This window comes from Drosophila nasuta, chromosome X (genome assembly GCF_023558535.2).
Source record: "Drosophila nasuta strain 15112-1781.00 chromosome X, ASM2355853v1, whole genome shotgun sequence".
Taxonomy (NCBI): domain Eukaryota; kingdom Metazoa; phylum Arthropoda; class Insecta; order Diptera; family Drosophilidae; genus Drosophila; species Drosophila nasuta.
In genome coordinates, this window is record NC_083459.1 from 10,723,647 (window position 1) to 10,740,284 (window position 16,638).

General features: G+C 41.2%; 1 protein-coding gene across 4 annotated transcripts; it reads left to right on the forward strand.

Annotated features, from left to right (window-relative positions):
• Window positions 1-95: 95 nt before the first annotated feature.
• Window positions 96-15,889, forward strand: LOC132797065 (brefeldin A-inhibited guanine nucleotide-exchange protein 3). Of its 4 annotated transcripts, none has more exons than XM_060808518.1 (9): window positions 96-225; window positions 1,349-1,734; window positions 2,736-2,869; window positions 3,909-4,552; window positions 5,921-6,241; window positions 6,301-7,558; window positions 8,147-8,514; window positions 9,479-9,920; window positions 9,979-15,889. In XM_060808518.1, the coding sequence occupies exons 2-9, from the start codon at window positions 1,650-1,652 to the stop codon at window positions 12,961-12,963; spliced, it is 6,237 nt and encodes a 2,078-aa protein (XP_060664501.1). In that variant the 5' UTR covers window positions 96-225; window positions 1,349-1,649; the 3' UTR covers window positions 12,964-15,889. The 4 variants fall into 4 exon arrangements, with proteins under 4 accessions (XP_060664501.1, XP_060664500.1, XP_060664499.1 ...); XM_060808517.1 differs by lacking the exon at window positions 96-225 and adding an exon at window positions 507-569; XM_060808516.1 differs by lacking the exon at window positions 96-225 and adding an exon at window positions 516-569 and having other exon boundaries at window positions 1,352-1,734.
• The last annotated feature ends 749 nt before the right edge of the window (window positions 15,890-16,638 follow it).

Here is a 16,638-nt window from a genome sequence, read left to right on the forward strand (position 1 = left end):
TTTTTACACAGTAGAAGTTTTTTTTAATTTAAATTTTTAACAATTCTTCACTTGTCGAATTTTATTGTTTTTAGGCTTACCATTGATTTTCCAACAGATGTTTTGAACTGATTCCACGACCTGTGGCTGCTGCGTGACGTCACAATTGCAATTACCATTAAGATCTTGTCTTAATAGTCATGCAATTCAAAATGACGTTCAAAAAACAAGTTAAATCATAAAAAGGTAATTAATGTAATTTTCATTAATGCTTTGCATACTTTGCGTGACAAAATAAAACATAAAATTTGTGACGTATAGAATTCGAGGGGACGCCATTTTGGATTTCAACCTTTTTTTTTTGGTTGCGAGCGCGCGCAAATTGAGTTTTGACGCATGCGCGATGTGGAGCAAATTACGGTTCATTTGCATGTGCGTTAGACACATGTGTGTGTGTATGTATGCATGTACATACATATATTGTACGTCAGCAGACTGCGTTGAAGAAAAGTGTGTTTTCTGTTTCAGTTGCTGCCAGCATTTGTCGCACACAACGCGCGCATCCAACGAGAAAATTGCAACCGTTATTCGTAAGGACAAAATAAAGGCATACGGCAAAAAAAAAAGAAAAAAAAAACACACACACAACACACAAAAACGAAGAAAAATTAAGAAAGAAGAAACAAAAAAGGAATACAGGAACAACTTAAAACCACAAGTGGTAGTAGACACAAGAGTTGAACAATAAGCGCAACAAAACGAAAATGGTAAAACGCCAAAGATGAACGTTTCAAGCTGTCGCAGCAAGCACCAAGCAGCAAGCAGCAGTTGTGGAATTATTGTGTTGTATTGTGGCATATGGAGATGAAAGAAAAAATGGACATTCAAATTTGTAGTCCTTGCGATGCATCCTAGTGCATGTGTCTATGTATATACAACGTGTGTGTCTGTGTGTGTGAGTGGCGTTGTCGTTGTGTGGGTGGGAAGTGGATGCGCCATTTAAAGTACGAAAAGTTTTTCAAGGAAAACGGATACACACTGTTTGAACTTTTTGAAGGTGCAAAATGCAAGAGCTGTATTTGTGTATGTGTGCTTCTTTTTTTTCGTATTTTGTTTTGTTGTCGCTCAAGTGGGCGTGTGAGTCATGATCAGAGCGGGACAAAGACAAGTGCAAGTGGTCGCCAAGAGCAACAGCAATACACATATGCATATGTAAATACATGTGCGTGTGTGTGTGTGTGTGTGTGTTAGCACGCGAGCCGTTACTTAAGCTAGGCCTATGGATGGGCAAATGTTAACAATATGGCAGCAATATGGCGATAAATGCATACATCGTCTCCAATAAATACATATATCGATTTTACTCCAGCAGGCGTTGGCGCTAATCGAGTTGATGTTGATGACATGCAAGAAGGGCAACAACAACAACAACAACAAATTCGCGCCTACCATACGCATTTACAACTGAGCAGCAGCAAACGCACGCACGCAGTAGTACAATAAATAAGCCAGTATTAAACACAAGGAACAGGAAGGAGTCAACACATCCAAAAGCAACAGCGCCAAGCTAAAGCTAGAGAGCAAGAGCGAGAGAGAGAGAGAGAGTGAGAGTCGTGCACGCACAGACGTACGTACATGTGTGTGTGTGCGTGTGTGGGCGCCTTTTCAATATGGAAGACCTTTTTCTGCTAATTATCAAGGAGTCAACGGGCACCAAGCACAACGCGTTGCGACAAACGGCGCAAATTGCTTATGGTAAATATCAAATGTGTGCATGTCTCACTTTTTGCATTTGTACTCGTATGCGTGTGTGTGTGTGTGTACTTTTAGTTGAAAGTTGCGCCGCAATAACAACAACAGCAGCAAGAACATCAATGTGAACCACAACGAAACAACAATAAAAGGCACAAAAGCAGGCAGCGACAACGCGCGCATTGAAAGCATGCAAGAACGCAATTTCCTGCCATCGTTTTGCTGTTATTTTGTTGTCGTTGTCGTCGTCGTTGACTTTGTTGTTGTCGCTCTGGTTATTGTTGTTGTCGTGTCCGCCCTTTTGCACATCCGCTGGCATTTCCTTTGTTTCTTTTTATACCCCTAACCTGTAGGCTAAAAGGGTATTCCCATTGAGGGCTTATCAATAAGTGCTCACAGTGAATATAGTGTTTGCAAAAAGTGCATTTTAATTGATATATTTCAAGATCTTATTTTAAACATTATTTTTGAAATTGACTATTTTTTGGAGGAAGAAATTTCAAATATAATAAAGAATTCTATTTTGTTACAAATTAACAAAACCATAAGTTGTTGATTTAATTTAATTTTATAATATTATTGAAATCATTGCATATTTATTAAAAAATTTTAATAGAAAAACAACTAACGAAAGGAATTAAAAATGTATACCATCAATTTTTTAAGGTTTATCAAGCATTAGTTTTTTACATTTTATTTCATTTCTTTACATTTCGATCAAAAAAGTCCATGATGGGTATCTATAAGTCAAGCACCCTTCGCTTTTTTGCATGTTCTGTTCTTTTCTACTCGTTGCCTTTGACCATAGCTGGAAAGTAGGCAACGATTTGTTACTAGTTCCCATTTCCCATCATTATATTTCATTTGCCATTATCAGACATAATTGTTTGGCCTCGTGCTTATCTGCAACATTTGAACTGTTGTTGTTTTGGGCTCGTCTTTGGTTGACTCGGCTATATATTATATATGTTATGTTCGCTATATATGTTATGTGCGATTTGCAGATAAACTTTATCGACAGCATGGCATACACAGGGATCCATCGCATGAGCTGCGCTCCGTTTGCTTTACGGCACTGCAAATGGCCTTGGACACGAAGCGGCCAAAGTTCATCACAATGGGGCTCAATGGTCTGCATGTAAGTACTCAAAACGGATAGTTGGATAGTTGGACGGATGGACGAGTCAATTATCGAACGGATTCTCAGGCAAATTGTGCAGCAGCAGTTTCCGCACCAAAATGCTCCCCGACTAGCAGACAATAATTGTGAAATGGGTTAGCTAATTGCCTTTATAGTAACACAAACCCACCGCTCAGCCACCCCGCTCAATTGAAATATGCCTATCAAGAATTCATCACGAAAGGAAGGCATTTAGATTTGAGGTCAAGGCTAAACACTGAATCCAGCGCCAAGTGATTTGATTCAGCAATTTTCAAAGCAATTTCACGTATAATCGTTTTTTTTTTAACTAAACTACATTCTTTAGATGTCAATTAATTGCGGTAAAAGTAAAATAGATGAATCCCTGAACGATATTGTTGGATAAGATTGAAATTTTATATATATTCTAATAGTTAGGCAAATAATGAAAAGTGAAGTCAAATTTAAGAGTAATTGAAATGATTTTGAGTTACATTTAAAAATAATTATTATTGTCATATAGTTTGAGTCTTAGCACAAAACTCTTTTTTCAACTAAGTAACTATCAAATATGTAAATATTAATAACATTCGAGTATTATCGCAATACTTTTGGAAATATTTTGCAATTTGATTGAAATAGTTGTAAATATCATATGATTAGTGAAGAAGATTCAAGTTTTTAATGCAATACAATTTTCAATTTGACTAGCAACAAAGTCGGATAAATTAATCCTTTGTAATAAGATAATAATTTAATCCTTAAACCACTGCAAATAAGCTGCTGGATAAGCTTTCTTTGTAAGTCAACTTCGGACATTATTTTTATTAATGCAAAAAGTTGTAACAAGCCAAAGTTGTTAACTTGAATGACGAGCGAGAATGATGAGCTGTCAGGAAATTATGAATAGATAATCAGAATGCTTTGGGGATTGGTTTAGCATATGCACAAAGTGCTTGAGGGGTCGTCTATGAATAGTATTTTCATTTGTGATTTATAAATTCTAATTTGAGATTCTCGGTATTATTCTTGACAGCGCGTTATCAAGGACGAACGCTTCTACATTGGCCTGGAGCCGGAGGACGATTCGGTGTGGCTGCCATCGCAGCTGCTGCGTGCCACGAATGGCATCCTGCCATCGACGAGCAGTGAGGACACCGTGGTGAATGTGCTGCGCCTCTTCCTGGCCATGGCCTGCTCACCGGCCTGCACCCTCAATGGCCGCCTCCTCATCGAGATACTCTCACGGTGCGGCGAATGCTGGGAGATGGGCTCCAGGGCCACGAAGGCCGCCTCCTTGGCGGCAGCCTCGCAATGTCTGCGCACATTTTGCGCCTTCCTCATCGAGGAGGCCGAGGAGGTGAAGAAAACAGCGCCAGCTGGCCTCATGACACAGACTCAGGCGTCAGCCGTCTACAATGAGGTGATACCGGTGATGCAGTGGCTCTGCAGTCGCCTTGTCGAGCCAAACGTGAACAATGCGTCGCCGAATAAGAAATGCGAGAATCCCAGCTCATTGTATCTAACCGAATGCATCTTGACACTCAGCTCCGCGCTGCCTCGCAATGTCCACGCGAATCCCCACTTCACCTCGTTTCTCTGGCAAAAGTTTTGCCCCACTCTAGCGGCTGCATTGGGCTCGCCGGGTCGCATTAATCTGGACAAGAAGTTCACCTACAAGTAAGTTAACTTATTCAACGTTATAAACAAATAAACTATGTTTCATCGGTTAGTTAAAATCAATTGTCCGATTATCATAAATTGCCGACTTGATAAGGGATTATTGCCTTAGCACTTGGATAACATGCATCGCAAGTTTTTAAACACATGTAATCCTTATTTAGTATGCACACAAAACTGTACAAAAAATGGTTATTATAACTTGTTGCCTACAGAAAATGTGTGTGACATAAGATCGCATATTTTGTATTATTTTTTTAATGTAGTATTGTAAAAACAGCAAAACAGTGCGGTATTATTATTAAAATATACCAAATCAATATACCACAAAAATACCAAAACAACTTGAAAGCTATGGCATAGTAATATACTATAATATATTATTGGTATATTGATATATTAAAATACTATAATATATTATAGCTTTTTAGGGGTTTTGATATTTTTGTAATATATTGATGAGGTATATTAATATACAATAATATACCATAGCTTTTTAGCTGTTTTAGTATTATTTCGATATATTGATGAGGTATATTTATGTACTGTATTTTGCTTACTTTTCTTAATGATTACAATAATTAATGTTATTTTGGATTTTAATATGAAGGATAGAATCTTTTAAGTTATGTTACCTTGTTGGCTTTTCTTGAATTCATTGAAGATGAAATTAATTCAATATAAAAGAGTTTCAGAATAGTTAATATTGATTTATGAATGTTGAATATTCCAAGGAAGCAACAGTAATAATCACAGCATGGGTTAATTTTTAAATTATGATAGAATGCTAAAGTATAGATTACTGTATCGATACCTAAGTGCACATTAAAGATAAGTTTCAATGAACCTTATGGAAAATTAGTGCACTACCGAGAAGGTTAGCTTTATAAAGTTCGCCTCCATTGGGAAACGACGTGGCTAGTTAAATTCATTTTTAAGATAACTTTCAAACTGTTCCAAACTGATATAATTTATATATATGTACATATACATATATAAAATTTATTTTGAAGAGAGCATTATTTAAATAAGCCATATTCCTTTGAAGTGAACCACTAATACTTTTGGTATTTTGGTTTGATTCTAAAAATTACGAAGAGATCGTTTCATAAATATAGCAGTTATTTAGGAATTGAATATTAAACTATTGAATATTATTAGATGATTGAGAGGCACGCGGCTTCTTCAACGGTCCTGTTATGGGTTATTTTTGAATTGTGATATGATTTTTATATTCATTTTGAAGACAGCATTATTTATATGAGCTATAGTTATTTAGGAATTGAATATTAAACTATTGAATATTACAAATTTCAAAGATTCCATGTACCCTTACTAATTGAACTTTGTTGTTCTCTCCTCCTACAGGGATGCACTGCACATGATTGAGAATGAGGCACGCGGCTTCTTCACCGGTCCCGGCTTGGATGGACCGCAGGCACGTTGCGTATATTTGACCGCTATCCAGCTGCTGCGTATTGCTGGCGCCCATGGCTCGCTGCGACCAATGCTGGAGGCGTTGTTCCATCGCATGGTGTTGTTGCCAGCGCCGTTGAATCGCACCGAGCCGCTGCGATGTGTGCGGGAGATATTCAAGAGTCCGGAGCGTCTCATCGATCTGGCTGTCATACTGTATGTGGACAAGAACACGGCACAGGGCTGCAGCGATGAGATGGCTCTGTTTCGACTGTAAGGCAATGCTAGTACTTTCGCTTACATAATAAGTAATTCATTTACTCGCTTTTTAGGTTGGTCGATGCCATGGAGGAGTGTGCCTATGGGGCGAGTGCGGGCAGCGCCACCGAGGCCAGTCTCCAGGCGAGCGTGGAGTGCATGGTGGCGCTGTTGGATAGCTTGCAGGTGCTGTGCAGCGGCGAACTGACCGAGTCCATGATCAGCGATCAGATTGTGCAGGTGGTGAATGCACGGCACGATCTGCTCAAGGATGCCGACTACTCGGGTCCATTGACCTATCAGAGCATGGCACGTTTGCCGGCACCGTATCGCGATGCGATTGTTGAGTTCCGTCAGAACGTGTTCGAGACGTCGTCGGGATCGGAGAGCGAATGCGAACCGCCGCACGAAACGGATGCAGCGTCCAATGGCTCTGGCGACACTGAGGGACCCGAAGACGATGAGCCCAGCAGCTCGTCGGACGAGACGTCGCGTGTGGAGAATCGCTGGCCGTACTCGCATCTCGAGGCACCTGTGATGCCCATACGCACGGACAGCGACAACGATCGCCAGCATGCCCGGGACTTTGCCAAGGCACTGCGACAGGATCTGGTGCCGAAGCTGTTGCGTTTACGGAGTTGCATTGAGCTCGACGAGGCGATGCAGGAGTTTGCCTCGGCCGTGTGCCAGGAGAACAGCATGAACTTCTCCGACTTTGATTACAATCTGACCGCGATCAATGCCGATGGCATTTATCTGGCCATCTACTCATCGCTGTTGCTCAGCCTGCAGCTAATGCGCGCCGGTTACTACGATCAACAGGCGTCCAAGGACATTCTGGTGCCGATGTCGGAGCAACAGTTTGTCACCTCGGTGCAGAATACCGGAGTGTTGGTCTATCTATCGTCACCCTGGCTCTGTGAGCTGTATCAGTCGGTGATTGTGTGCAACATTTTGGAGGCGATGTCGCGACAACAGCTCGAGGGCAATGGACCCCGATGTGCCTTGGTCGATATGCTCTGCGATGCCGGCGGCTTGGCCAGCACTCAAATGCTCTCCGAGTGGCAACGTCTTCAGACGGCAACGGTGAAGCACAGCGATGATGAGCAGCACGACAAGCGACGCGAGGCTGCGAAGAAGCTGTGTCGTCGTCTATTGACCTGCTGCTGGGATTCCATGGTGATTGTGCTTAGCTCGGGTCTGGGTGATCTTCAGAGCACCGCCTCCAACAAACTGGTGGCGCTCTCCAAGCGCACGCTGCGCGTCAAGGCCAAGGCCAACAAGTCCAATGGCGAGGCCTTGTATGCCATGTGCCTGGATGGCCTGCATTCGGTGAGTGGACCATTTGAGTATCTTATACCCGCTACCCATAGGGTAGAAGGATATTATAACATTATGCCTGCAGGAAATGTATGTAACAGACTTAAGAAGGCATCTCCGACCCTATAAAGTATATGTATATATTCCTGATCAGCCATGATATAGCCATGTCCATCTGTCTGTCCGTCCGTCCGTATAAGCACCTAGATTTCAGAGAATATAAAAGAGATATCTTTTCCGACAGCAAATCAATCATCAAATCGATAAAAATCAAATAACAAGCGTAATTTTGAAGCTAGAGTTGCGATTACATACAATAATATCTATAATTTTTATGATTCGTGAAAAATAGGATTATGAATTATTTAAGAAATACTTTTGTATGGTAAATTACGCCTACAACAATCCGGTTGTAGTTGCTTTGGCTAAATGTCTGGTATATTTTGAACTTTATGGTATATTTTGAATGTAGAATCATATCAATATATCAAATATAGAATTTGTAGTATTTTAAGGGTAATATATTTAAAGAATAATACCATAAAGGTAGCGGGTATCTTTCTTACATGTTTAATAATATATTTGATGTTGCTCTTGCAGGCGGCCACGTTGAGCAATAGCTTGAATCTGCAACACTTGGCTGGCAAAATACTCAATCTGTTGGCCTCGAACGTCTGCCAGACGAGCGGACCTCGCATCTCGGCCAGCCAAGCGATGTCCATGGACGTTGTGCTCACCGGTGGCCTCAATCTCGGCAGCTACAGCGCCGATTGCTGGCAGAGCATCTTCGCCGTCTGTCGCCATGTCAGCCAGCTGGAGCATGAGATCTTCAGCATGCAGAATCCATCGATCGCCGCCTCGCCCGGCAGCAGTCGACGGGATTTGGAGACGGGCGAGAAGTTGAACAATGGCAATGCCCAAGACAAGTTGAATCTTTCCTCCATACCCATCGACGATGATGAAACGTGGTGAGTGGCGCTATAAACTTAGATTATAATTATTATTTATAACCTAACGCTAATTAAAGTACTTTAGTTGTTGTCACATTAGTTACAAATCAAGGTTGAACGCAGAATGTGAATTTTTAAAGCGATGATAATTGTAGATCCTTCTTGAAATAAGTTTGTTTTGAGAATACGAATATTACCAATTTAAGAACACACTCATAATTGTAGAATGGAAAAATATTAAAAATTTTGATATTTTCTGAGCTTATTTTAGACGACATAAGCCAGCTGCTGCTGTTGGGCTTTAATTGCTTTGGTTGACAAATTCGTATTATACTGAATATTTTAAATAAAGTAGTATATTTTAGTATATAGTTGTAAGAATAATACGGTGCACATACAAGCACATCCAACTATAGCTATATTACGTTTTTTGTACTCTATGGTATATTTTTAATGATGTAGTATATTTCAGTATGTTTGGTGTATATTTCAAAAATATAGCTAGTTTGTTCTGAATGGTATATTCTTAATGAGGAAGTATATTTCAGTAATTTTTGGGATATTTTAACGATAATACGGCACAACACGAGAACAACCGACTATAGCTTTATTACTTGTTTGTTCTCTATGGTATAATTTTAATGAAGTAGTATATTAATATTCGAAATATATCTTGTGGTAGCTTTAAATATGTTTTTAGTATATATTTATTTGGTTTATTTTACCAATAACACTGCACTGATTTGCCTGACAATGAATAGTGGGTATCTCACAGTCGAGCACACCCGTCTTTCTTATTTGTACTTTCTGCATGTAGATATATGAAATATAGATTTGGTATATTTCAGTATTTTTTCGGGATACTTTAACAATAATACCAAAACTGGGCATCGGGCATCTCTTTACTTTTTATTTTAGTTATATCGATTTCTTAAGTAACTCGAACTCTTACTAAAAAGTAACCTTTTGCTTTCTTTTGCAGCGTGGACGTCTACAGTTTCCTACAGGCGCCATTGCAGAGCCCCAACACGAATATCACATCCATATTGAAGGTCTACTCGGGCACCAACGAGACGGTGCTGCTCAGCCAGAGCGATACATCGAAGGTGCTCTGCGCTCTCTCCCACCAGGCCGAGAATCTGTTCAGCGATGCGGCCGAGCGTCTCAGTCTGCCATCGCTGTGTCAATTCCTGAAGCACTTGTGCCGCGCCTCTCGCGATCAGCTGTACAAGAGTCAGGTGGCACGCAAGGGCGGCGGCACACGGATCTGGTGGCCCAGCAAGGGGTGGAAGAAGCTGGACTCGTTGCCAATGTCGCTGCTGTTGCATCGCATTGGCGATGTGACGCTCAAAGTGTTTCGCAGTTCGCGACCCTTGCTGCATGTGCTCAAAGTTTGGGCCATCACCGGGCCGCATCTGATGGATGTAAGTGCCACAAAAGTGTGTTCTTTACATACGATGATGATTTACATTCTCTTTACAGGCTGCCTGTCATCGGGATCGCATGATCTCGAAGCGGGCCATCGAGTATATACACGATATAATCACCGCATTGCTGGTGGAACAATCGGAGCTGCCGTACTTCCACTTCAACGAGGCGTTGCTGAAGCCCTTCGAGAATCTGCTGAGCATGGACACTTGCGATGTGGACGTACAGGATCAGATTGTGGCCTGTCTCTACGAGATTGTCGAGGCACATCGCACCGAAATCCGTTCCGGATGGCGGCCATTGTTTGGCACATTGCGCAACGCGCGAAGTCGCATGCTGAACATGAGCAACATCATTGATATCTTTCGGGTGTTCCTCGATTCCGATAATACGTTAGTGTTTGCCAACGCCGGACTCGATTGCATACTCTGTCTGCTCTCGTACCTGGAGATCTCGGGCGGCGGTGGACCCAATAACAATGCCTGCGGCGATGACAATGATAACAACACGTTTAGGCCAACGGATTTCCTGCATGAAACGCTGCGCTTTTTGGAACGGTGCTCCAGCATTTTGGGCTTCATGTACAGCATGCCCAAGTGTCCGAATTTCCACTCCACCTACAAGATCAAGGGCATCTCATACACGCATATCATAGACGCCAACATACCCAGCTCCATGGAGAATTTCACATATTTTGGCAACGATTATCTGCAAACAAAGAACGAGCAGTATATGATCTCGTATCGTTCGCTGCACATCGACAAGGATACGATTGTGAAGATCGATGAAATGGACAAGCCATCGGGGGTGCTGAAAGTGTGGTTCCTGCTGCTCGATGGTCTCACGAACTCGCTGATCGTTTGTCCCTATTCACATCAGGCGCCCATCTTGCAGACGATCTTCAAGCTCTTCAAGAATCTGCTTTCGACGCCAGGCATTGATTTTGGCTTCTATTGCATCAATCACCTGTTGATACCGATGATACAGGACTGGTTGCGTTACATCAACAAGACGGCAGCCAGCTGGCAGCTGATTGAGAAGAATTTTAAGCACTGCTGTTGCATGACCACCGATCTCGTTGTGGAGTTCATTGAGAAGTCCGTGCCCGAACAGCGACGTCTGGGCGCCAGCACAAAGACGCGTCTGGCACAGATTGTGCATCCCGCCGATAATCTGATCTACTCGAAGCTGAAGTTTGTCACCGAACAGGTGCCAGCAGCCGAACAGTTGCAACAACAGCAACAGCAGCAACAACAACATCAACAACACAGCAACATGCAATACGACAGCAGCTCGAGTTCGGCGAGTGATGAGCACAACAATTCCAACTGCAACTCGAATTCAAATTCAAATTCGAATGCAACGAATGTGAATGTCAATCACAATCACAATCTCATTGAATCGCCCACAAAGATCTCCAGCTCGGCAACGTTGGCGCTGAAGCAACTGTTGCTCGTGCTCATCGAGTGCGCGGCCCAATCCCAAGAGGCAATTGCTCGCATCTCGGTGTCCTGTCTGAAGCACGTCATACTCTCCACGGGCATGCTGTTCAACGAATCACAATGGATGATCGCCTGCTCGGCGATACATCGTGCCTGCACCGTGACCATTGCACCGCTGCGTCAACTCTCGTTCGCCTTCCACGAGAAATCGAACAGCTTCTATGGCGATTGTGCCAACGTTAAGGTTGCGGCACGTCGCGACAGCACACTCGAGGAGCTGGCCCGCATCTATGCCCTCGCTCAGCAGGTCTTCCTCTCCGACAATCAACGTGAACCCCAACAGACGCCCGGCGGTGCCAACGGACAAGCGTCCACGCCCACAACGCCGGGAGTGGGTCAAGGGAAGAGCGGCAGCTGTGCATCGAGTGCTTCGGCGCAGCTCTCGGATGATCGCAGCTATTCGTTTCTGCTCTATCCGCTGAACAATGGCTTCAACTCGAATCTGGATAACTTTGTCATACGCATTCCCTTCAAGAATCTGGTTGTCGGTCTCCTCGCCAATCAAATGTTGCTGCAACTGGTTGCCAAGTTGCTGCTGTCGCGTCTCAAATGCGTGCCCCAAGCGGTGTCCACGTGCATCTTTGATAATTATGCCGCTTCGGCTGCAACGCCCAGTCACGATTACGATCTGGACTTTCGCTCCAAGGAGATTCTGCTGCGTTGCGTCAAACAGTATCTGATGTCGGCGCTGGAGTTTGATTCGCGTCCCGGCCTCAAGTTCCTCATGCAGAAGGTCTCGAATATTGAGTACGCCGCCAATTTGTACAAGCAAATGACATCGTCGTGGATGATTTACTACATTGCCTTGGTGGACTCGCATCTCAACGATATTGTCGTCTACAATCTGGGCGCCGAGGATCTCAATTTCATACTGGAATCGTGCTCGCGACTGAATACGACCACCGTGAAGAAGAAGGAGAACTTTGTGCGGTATTTGTTCTGCCTGCAGGATGCCTGGAATCTGGTCTGTGAACTCTATCTCAGCAATTCGGCGTTGCATGACATTGAGAACGGCAAGCTGAGAGCACAACAGAAGCTGCCCATGCACCTCACCACCAAATCCATGTGCATTGCTCTCAATGGCAACGGCGATGCGGCAAGCAGCAGCAGCGGCGGCAGCAGCAACTCGAACAATCATGGCGGCATCGATGGCAATGCGGATGGCTGCAATGGTTCAACCACATCGCCCAGCAAGTGTGTGCAGCTCGAAGAGGAGAACGTGACGATGACGACGTTAATTAGCGAATTTCAGCCCAAGTGCCGGAGCAATCCCTTCGACACGAATCGCCAGTCGGCGAAAACCGAACAGGAATCAATTTCACCGGAAATTGAGCAACAGCGGGCCACGAGTATTCTGAAGGATTCCAATTATAAACGCGCCGCATTGGCTCAACTGGTGGTCGCCTCGATGGAGCTGTTGCGTTCGCTGCCCAACGAGGCCGAGGAGAATCTGAAGCTGCTGATGACGCCCACCATACGGGAGGCCTTTCGGCTCGTTCAGCTGCAGGGCAACGAGCTGAAGGTGAACCAGTTTTAGGCAATGCTTGTTGAGTTTTATTTTGATCTGTAGGCGCACCCTACGCCCTCCCCGCTCTAACTCTGTCTCTATCTCTCTCTCTTTTTTGGTTTGCCTCTGTCTCTCTCTCTCTCTCTCTCTCTTTTGGGTTTAACTGTAACCTATGACTCATGACCACGAAACACTCCCGATTCCCTAAAAAATATCCTTGTTGTCCTGAACTAAATTGAAAGTGTTGCTTCTCTGATCTGTTCAGATCAAGACTACGTTTATATCGCACGCTCTCTCTCTCACTCTCTCTCTGTCTGTCTGTCTTTCTCACACACCCACAAACACACACCACACGTACACAAACATATATTTCGACCAACCGAATCAACTATAGTTGATTGGTTATAACCAACCAACCAACCGCCGCCGCCGCCCCGCCCGTCTGACACAGCACAGCAGGCAAAACCATTTCAAAGTAAAAGCTCAACATGTCGGCACAAAAAGTAAAAGTAAAGAAAACAAAACCAAAACAACTGAACGAAAGTACAACTCGAAAGCTGCTCACCGAAGCTGAGGAGAAACTATATATACATAGTAGTAGATCATCGTGATCTCGAAAATATCGGATCACAATGATATTGATGTTGATGTAGATGATGCAGCAGCAGCAGCAGCAGCAGCGTAAACAACGTAGTCCTGTACATTGTAACTACTTAGCAACCCTGGCACTTTACTTCAAAATTCCCCCTAGGAAAAAAAAAACGACAACACTATCCAACACAACCAAGCACTATCCATGTTAGCCCATATAGTCGTCTCTCTCTCTCTCTCTCTGTATTTTTAATGTGCACTTCCAAACAGCTGTAAAGTTACTTTTTTTCAATCTCTCTCACTCACACCTTTCTCACTCTCAAACTCTTTCTCTCTCTCTCCGTCTGTCTCTTTCTATTTGGTTTTTGCTTAGCACTTTGCTAATACGTAATGTAAAATCAAAAAATGTCGCAAATCGCAAATATTTTATAATAGTGGAACATGTGTACTATATCATCGATCGCTATTATGTGTTGTGCCTATGTAGCTAACCTAAAAACAAAAAAACAAAAAAATGAAGCAAAACGAAAAAAGAAAACTAATCAATATTTTTGATGGCCGTCGAATTGAATGTATGTCAGCCTATATATATATATATATATACACTATATAGATACCATATATATAACTTATATATCTTAGACGTAAGTACAACAAACGCTTCAAACTCCTGTATAGCCAGATATCATTTCACGCGTTACTAATATACTATATGTATAACTTATATGAAGGAAAGAGAAAAACTGTATTCGAAATTCGAGCAGTTCCTAAATTGCATAAATTATATTTCAGCTCAATGTTATATACATGAAAATTAAGTGTAAACTGTATTATAGTGAATAATTTGCATAGTATTACAATCTATTATACATACATATATATATAAATGGATATATAAACGTAAACATATAGCGAATGTTAACTAACACAAAATCAGTGCCGCCCATTAATCCACGATTACCACCATTAAAGATTAGTCAAACACACACACACACATACATATGTACAACACACACACACATACACACAGTAGTAGTCCCGCGCTGCCTTTAAACTAGCATACATCTTGTACCAGTGTGCGTACCTAAGAGAAACACCTTACAAACCTTACCAACATACAAAAAAAAAAACAAAAAAACAAAATTTGAAAAAAAAAACAGTCGAGTGTGCTCGACTGTCACATACTCGCTATCCATACAACTTTGAAATTTATTGTCCGCTGATCAATTCTGAATTCTGAATGTCACATAACTATATCAGATAGCGGATATGAAATGAAAATAAATCTCAGACACTTTGCACTATCTCGTCGCTTCTTAGCCTCCGTTCCGATAAAAAAAAAAACAAAAACAAAACAAAACAAATACTTCATAGCTTTAAAGTTCGTTTCCGCCTCCCCCAAAATTTCTAGAATACATGCATACGTACACATACATACATGAAACTATATATACATACATATAATAATGAAGATATATGCCCTAGTTATATGCCTGCAAAGAGTTATATACTTATACAGACGAAACATACATATATATATATATATAAATATATATGTATAAATGTACTTATATGTAATATAGTTGCCTTCGGGAAATACATATACTCCATGTTGTAAATGTCCAAAAGAAAACAAAAACCATTTTTATATACTATATGCAGACTACATTACTACAAATCTATACATTCTTATACATACTATATATACAAACATATATATATATATATAAACTATATGATATATATTTTGTCGCTTCTTGTGTTAATTCTCTCTTTCTCTTTCGCTCCAACTCTTTAACTTGTATTATCTTGTAACTATTCTATTTATAAGTGCGAAGAGTATCCATAACAATTGTTGATAGCAGAGAATAATGTGAAGAATCAGAATGACAATGCTGAAGTAAAGAGATCGAATGAGAATGAACGAAGCGAACTCAAAAGTATGAGAAATTATTCGAAAAAAACCAAACAAAAAAAAACATTAAAAAACACAAATGAAGAAAGGCAAGCTACTTAATATATGTACTTTAACTCTTTAAGAGTGCATTCGTAATATGGATGAAAATACAAAATTAAACAACGCTTTCGCAACTTTACTAAAACACAAGTCAAAACATTTCGTTTCAATAAACACAGCAGCAAATGCATTTCTGGCTATTGGGTTCGAATGGCGAATGACAAATGCTTAACTACAGACACACCACAATAACATATAACATTGCTTATTCCAAATAAAATTCGTTTATATTTGTGCAAGTTGTGCTCTATTCATTCCAAATGTCTTTATACCCGATACTCATGCATAGGGTAGAAGGGTATTATTTGAAGAAGCCATCTACGTACATATATATATTATTGATCTCTCAACAGCGGAGAGAATATAGTCATGCCCGTAGATTGAGTATATTATGAATGTAGTAGTATATCGATATACGAATGGACATGGTATATTTTTATAATTGTGGTATATTAATGTCGTATATTTCATTTATCAGCATCAACAGCCGAAATAAAGTAGGCATGTCCGTAGATTTAGTATATTTTGAATGTAGTACAAATGGTCATGGTATATTTTTGTATTTATATTAATTTGGTGTATTTTAACGACAATACCCCATTTTTTTGTTTATAGGTATAATAGGTAGCGGGTATCTTAAAGTCGAGCATACTCGACAGTATCTTTATTACTTCTTTCTATCTATGTATCTTTGAAACTCTGCAAATTAATGACTGGATAACTTATTGGAATTCCAGGCACCACTGCCCCAAATAGTATGCTACACTTTTTAAATGCTGATCGTTTATTAAGCATACGACGTATGTATAGTTTATCTTCATGATATATAACCATCATCATCTTCAGAAAGATTGTAAAATATATATTGTCCCAACCGTGCAGATTGACAATTTGTTCTCTGTTTTATAATATTATACGATGAATTATAATTGACTAGTATACTTTCTTTAATATTACGTATACGTATCAAATATCTGTAGGATAGTTTCAATCTTCAGCTCTGCTCAAAACAGTGAAGAGAATTCAGTGGAGAAATGCAACAACCCAGAGAATAGCGACCCATATAATTGTGATAAACAAAATAAATTGTGCATAGA

Excerpts from the sequence above, each read along its gene's own strand:
- LOC132797065 (XM_060808518.1), top strand. The coding sequence starts at position 1,650 with ATGGAAGACCTTTTTCTGCTAATTATCAAGGAGTCAACGGGCACCAAG. Across the intron at positions 4,553-5,920 it reads GACAAGAAGTTCACCTACAA|GGATGCACTGCACATGATTG; the intron begins GTAAGTTAACTT and ends CTCCTCCTACAG. Across the intron at positions 9,921-9,978 it reads CCGGGCCGCATCTGATGGAT|GCTGCCTGTCATCGGGATCG; the intron begins GTAAGTGCCACA and ends TTCTCTTTACAG.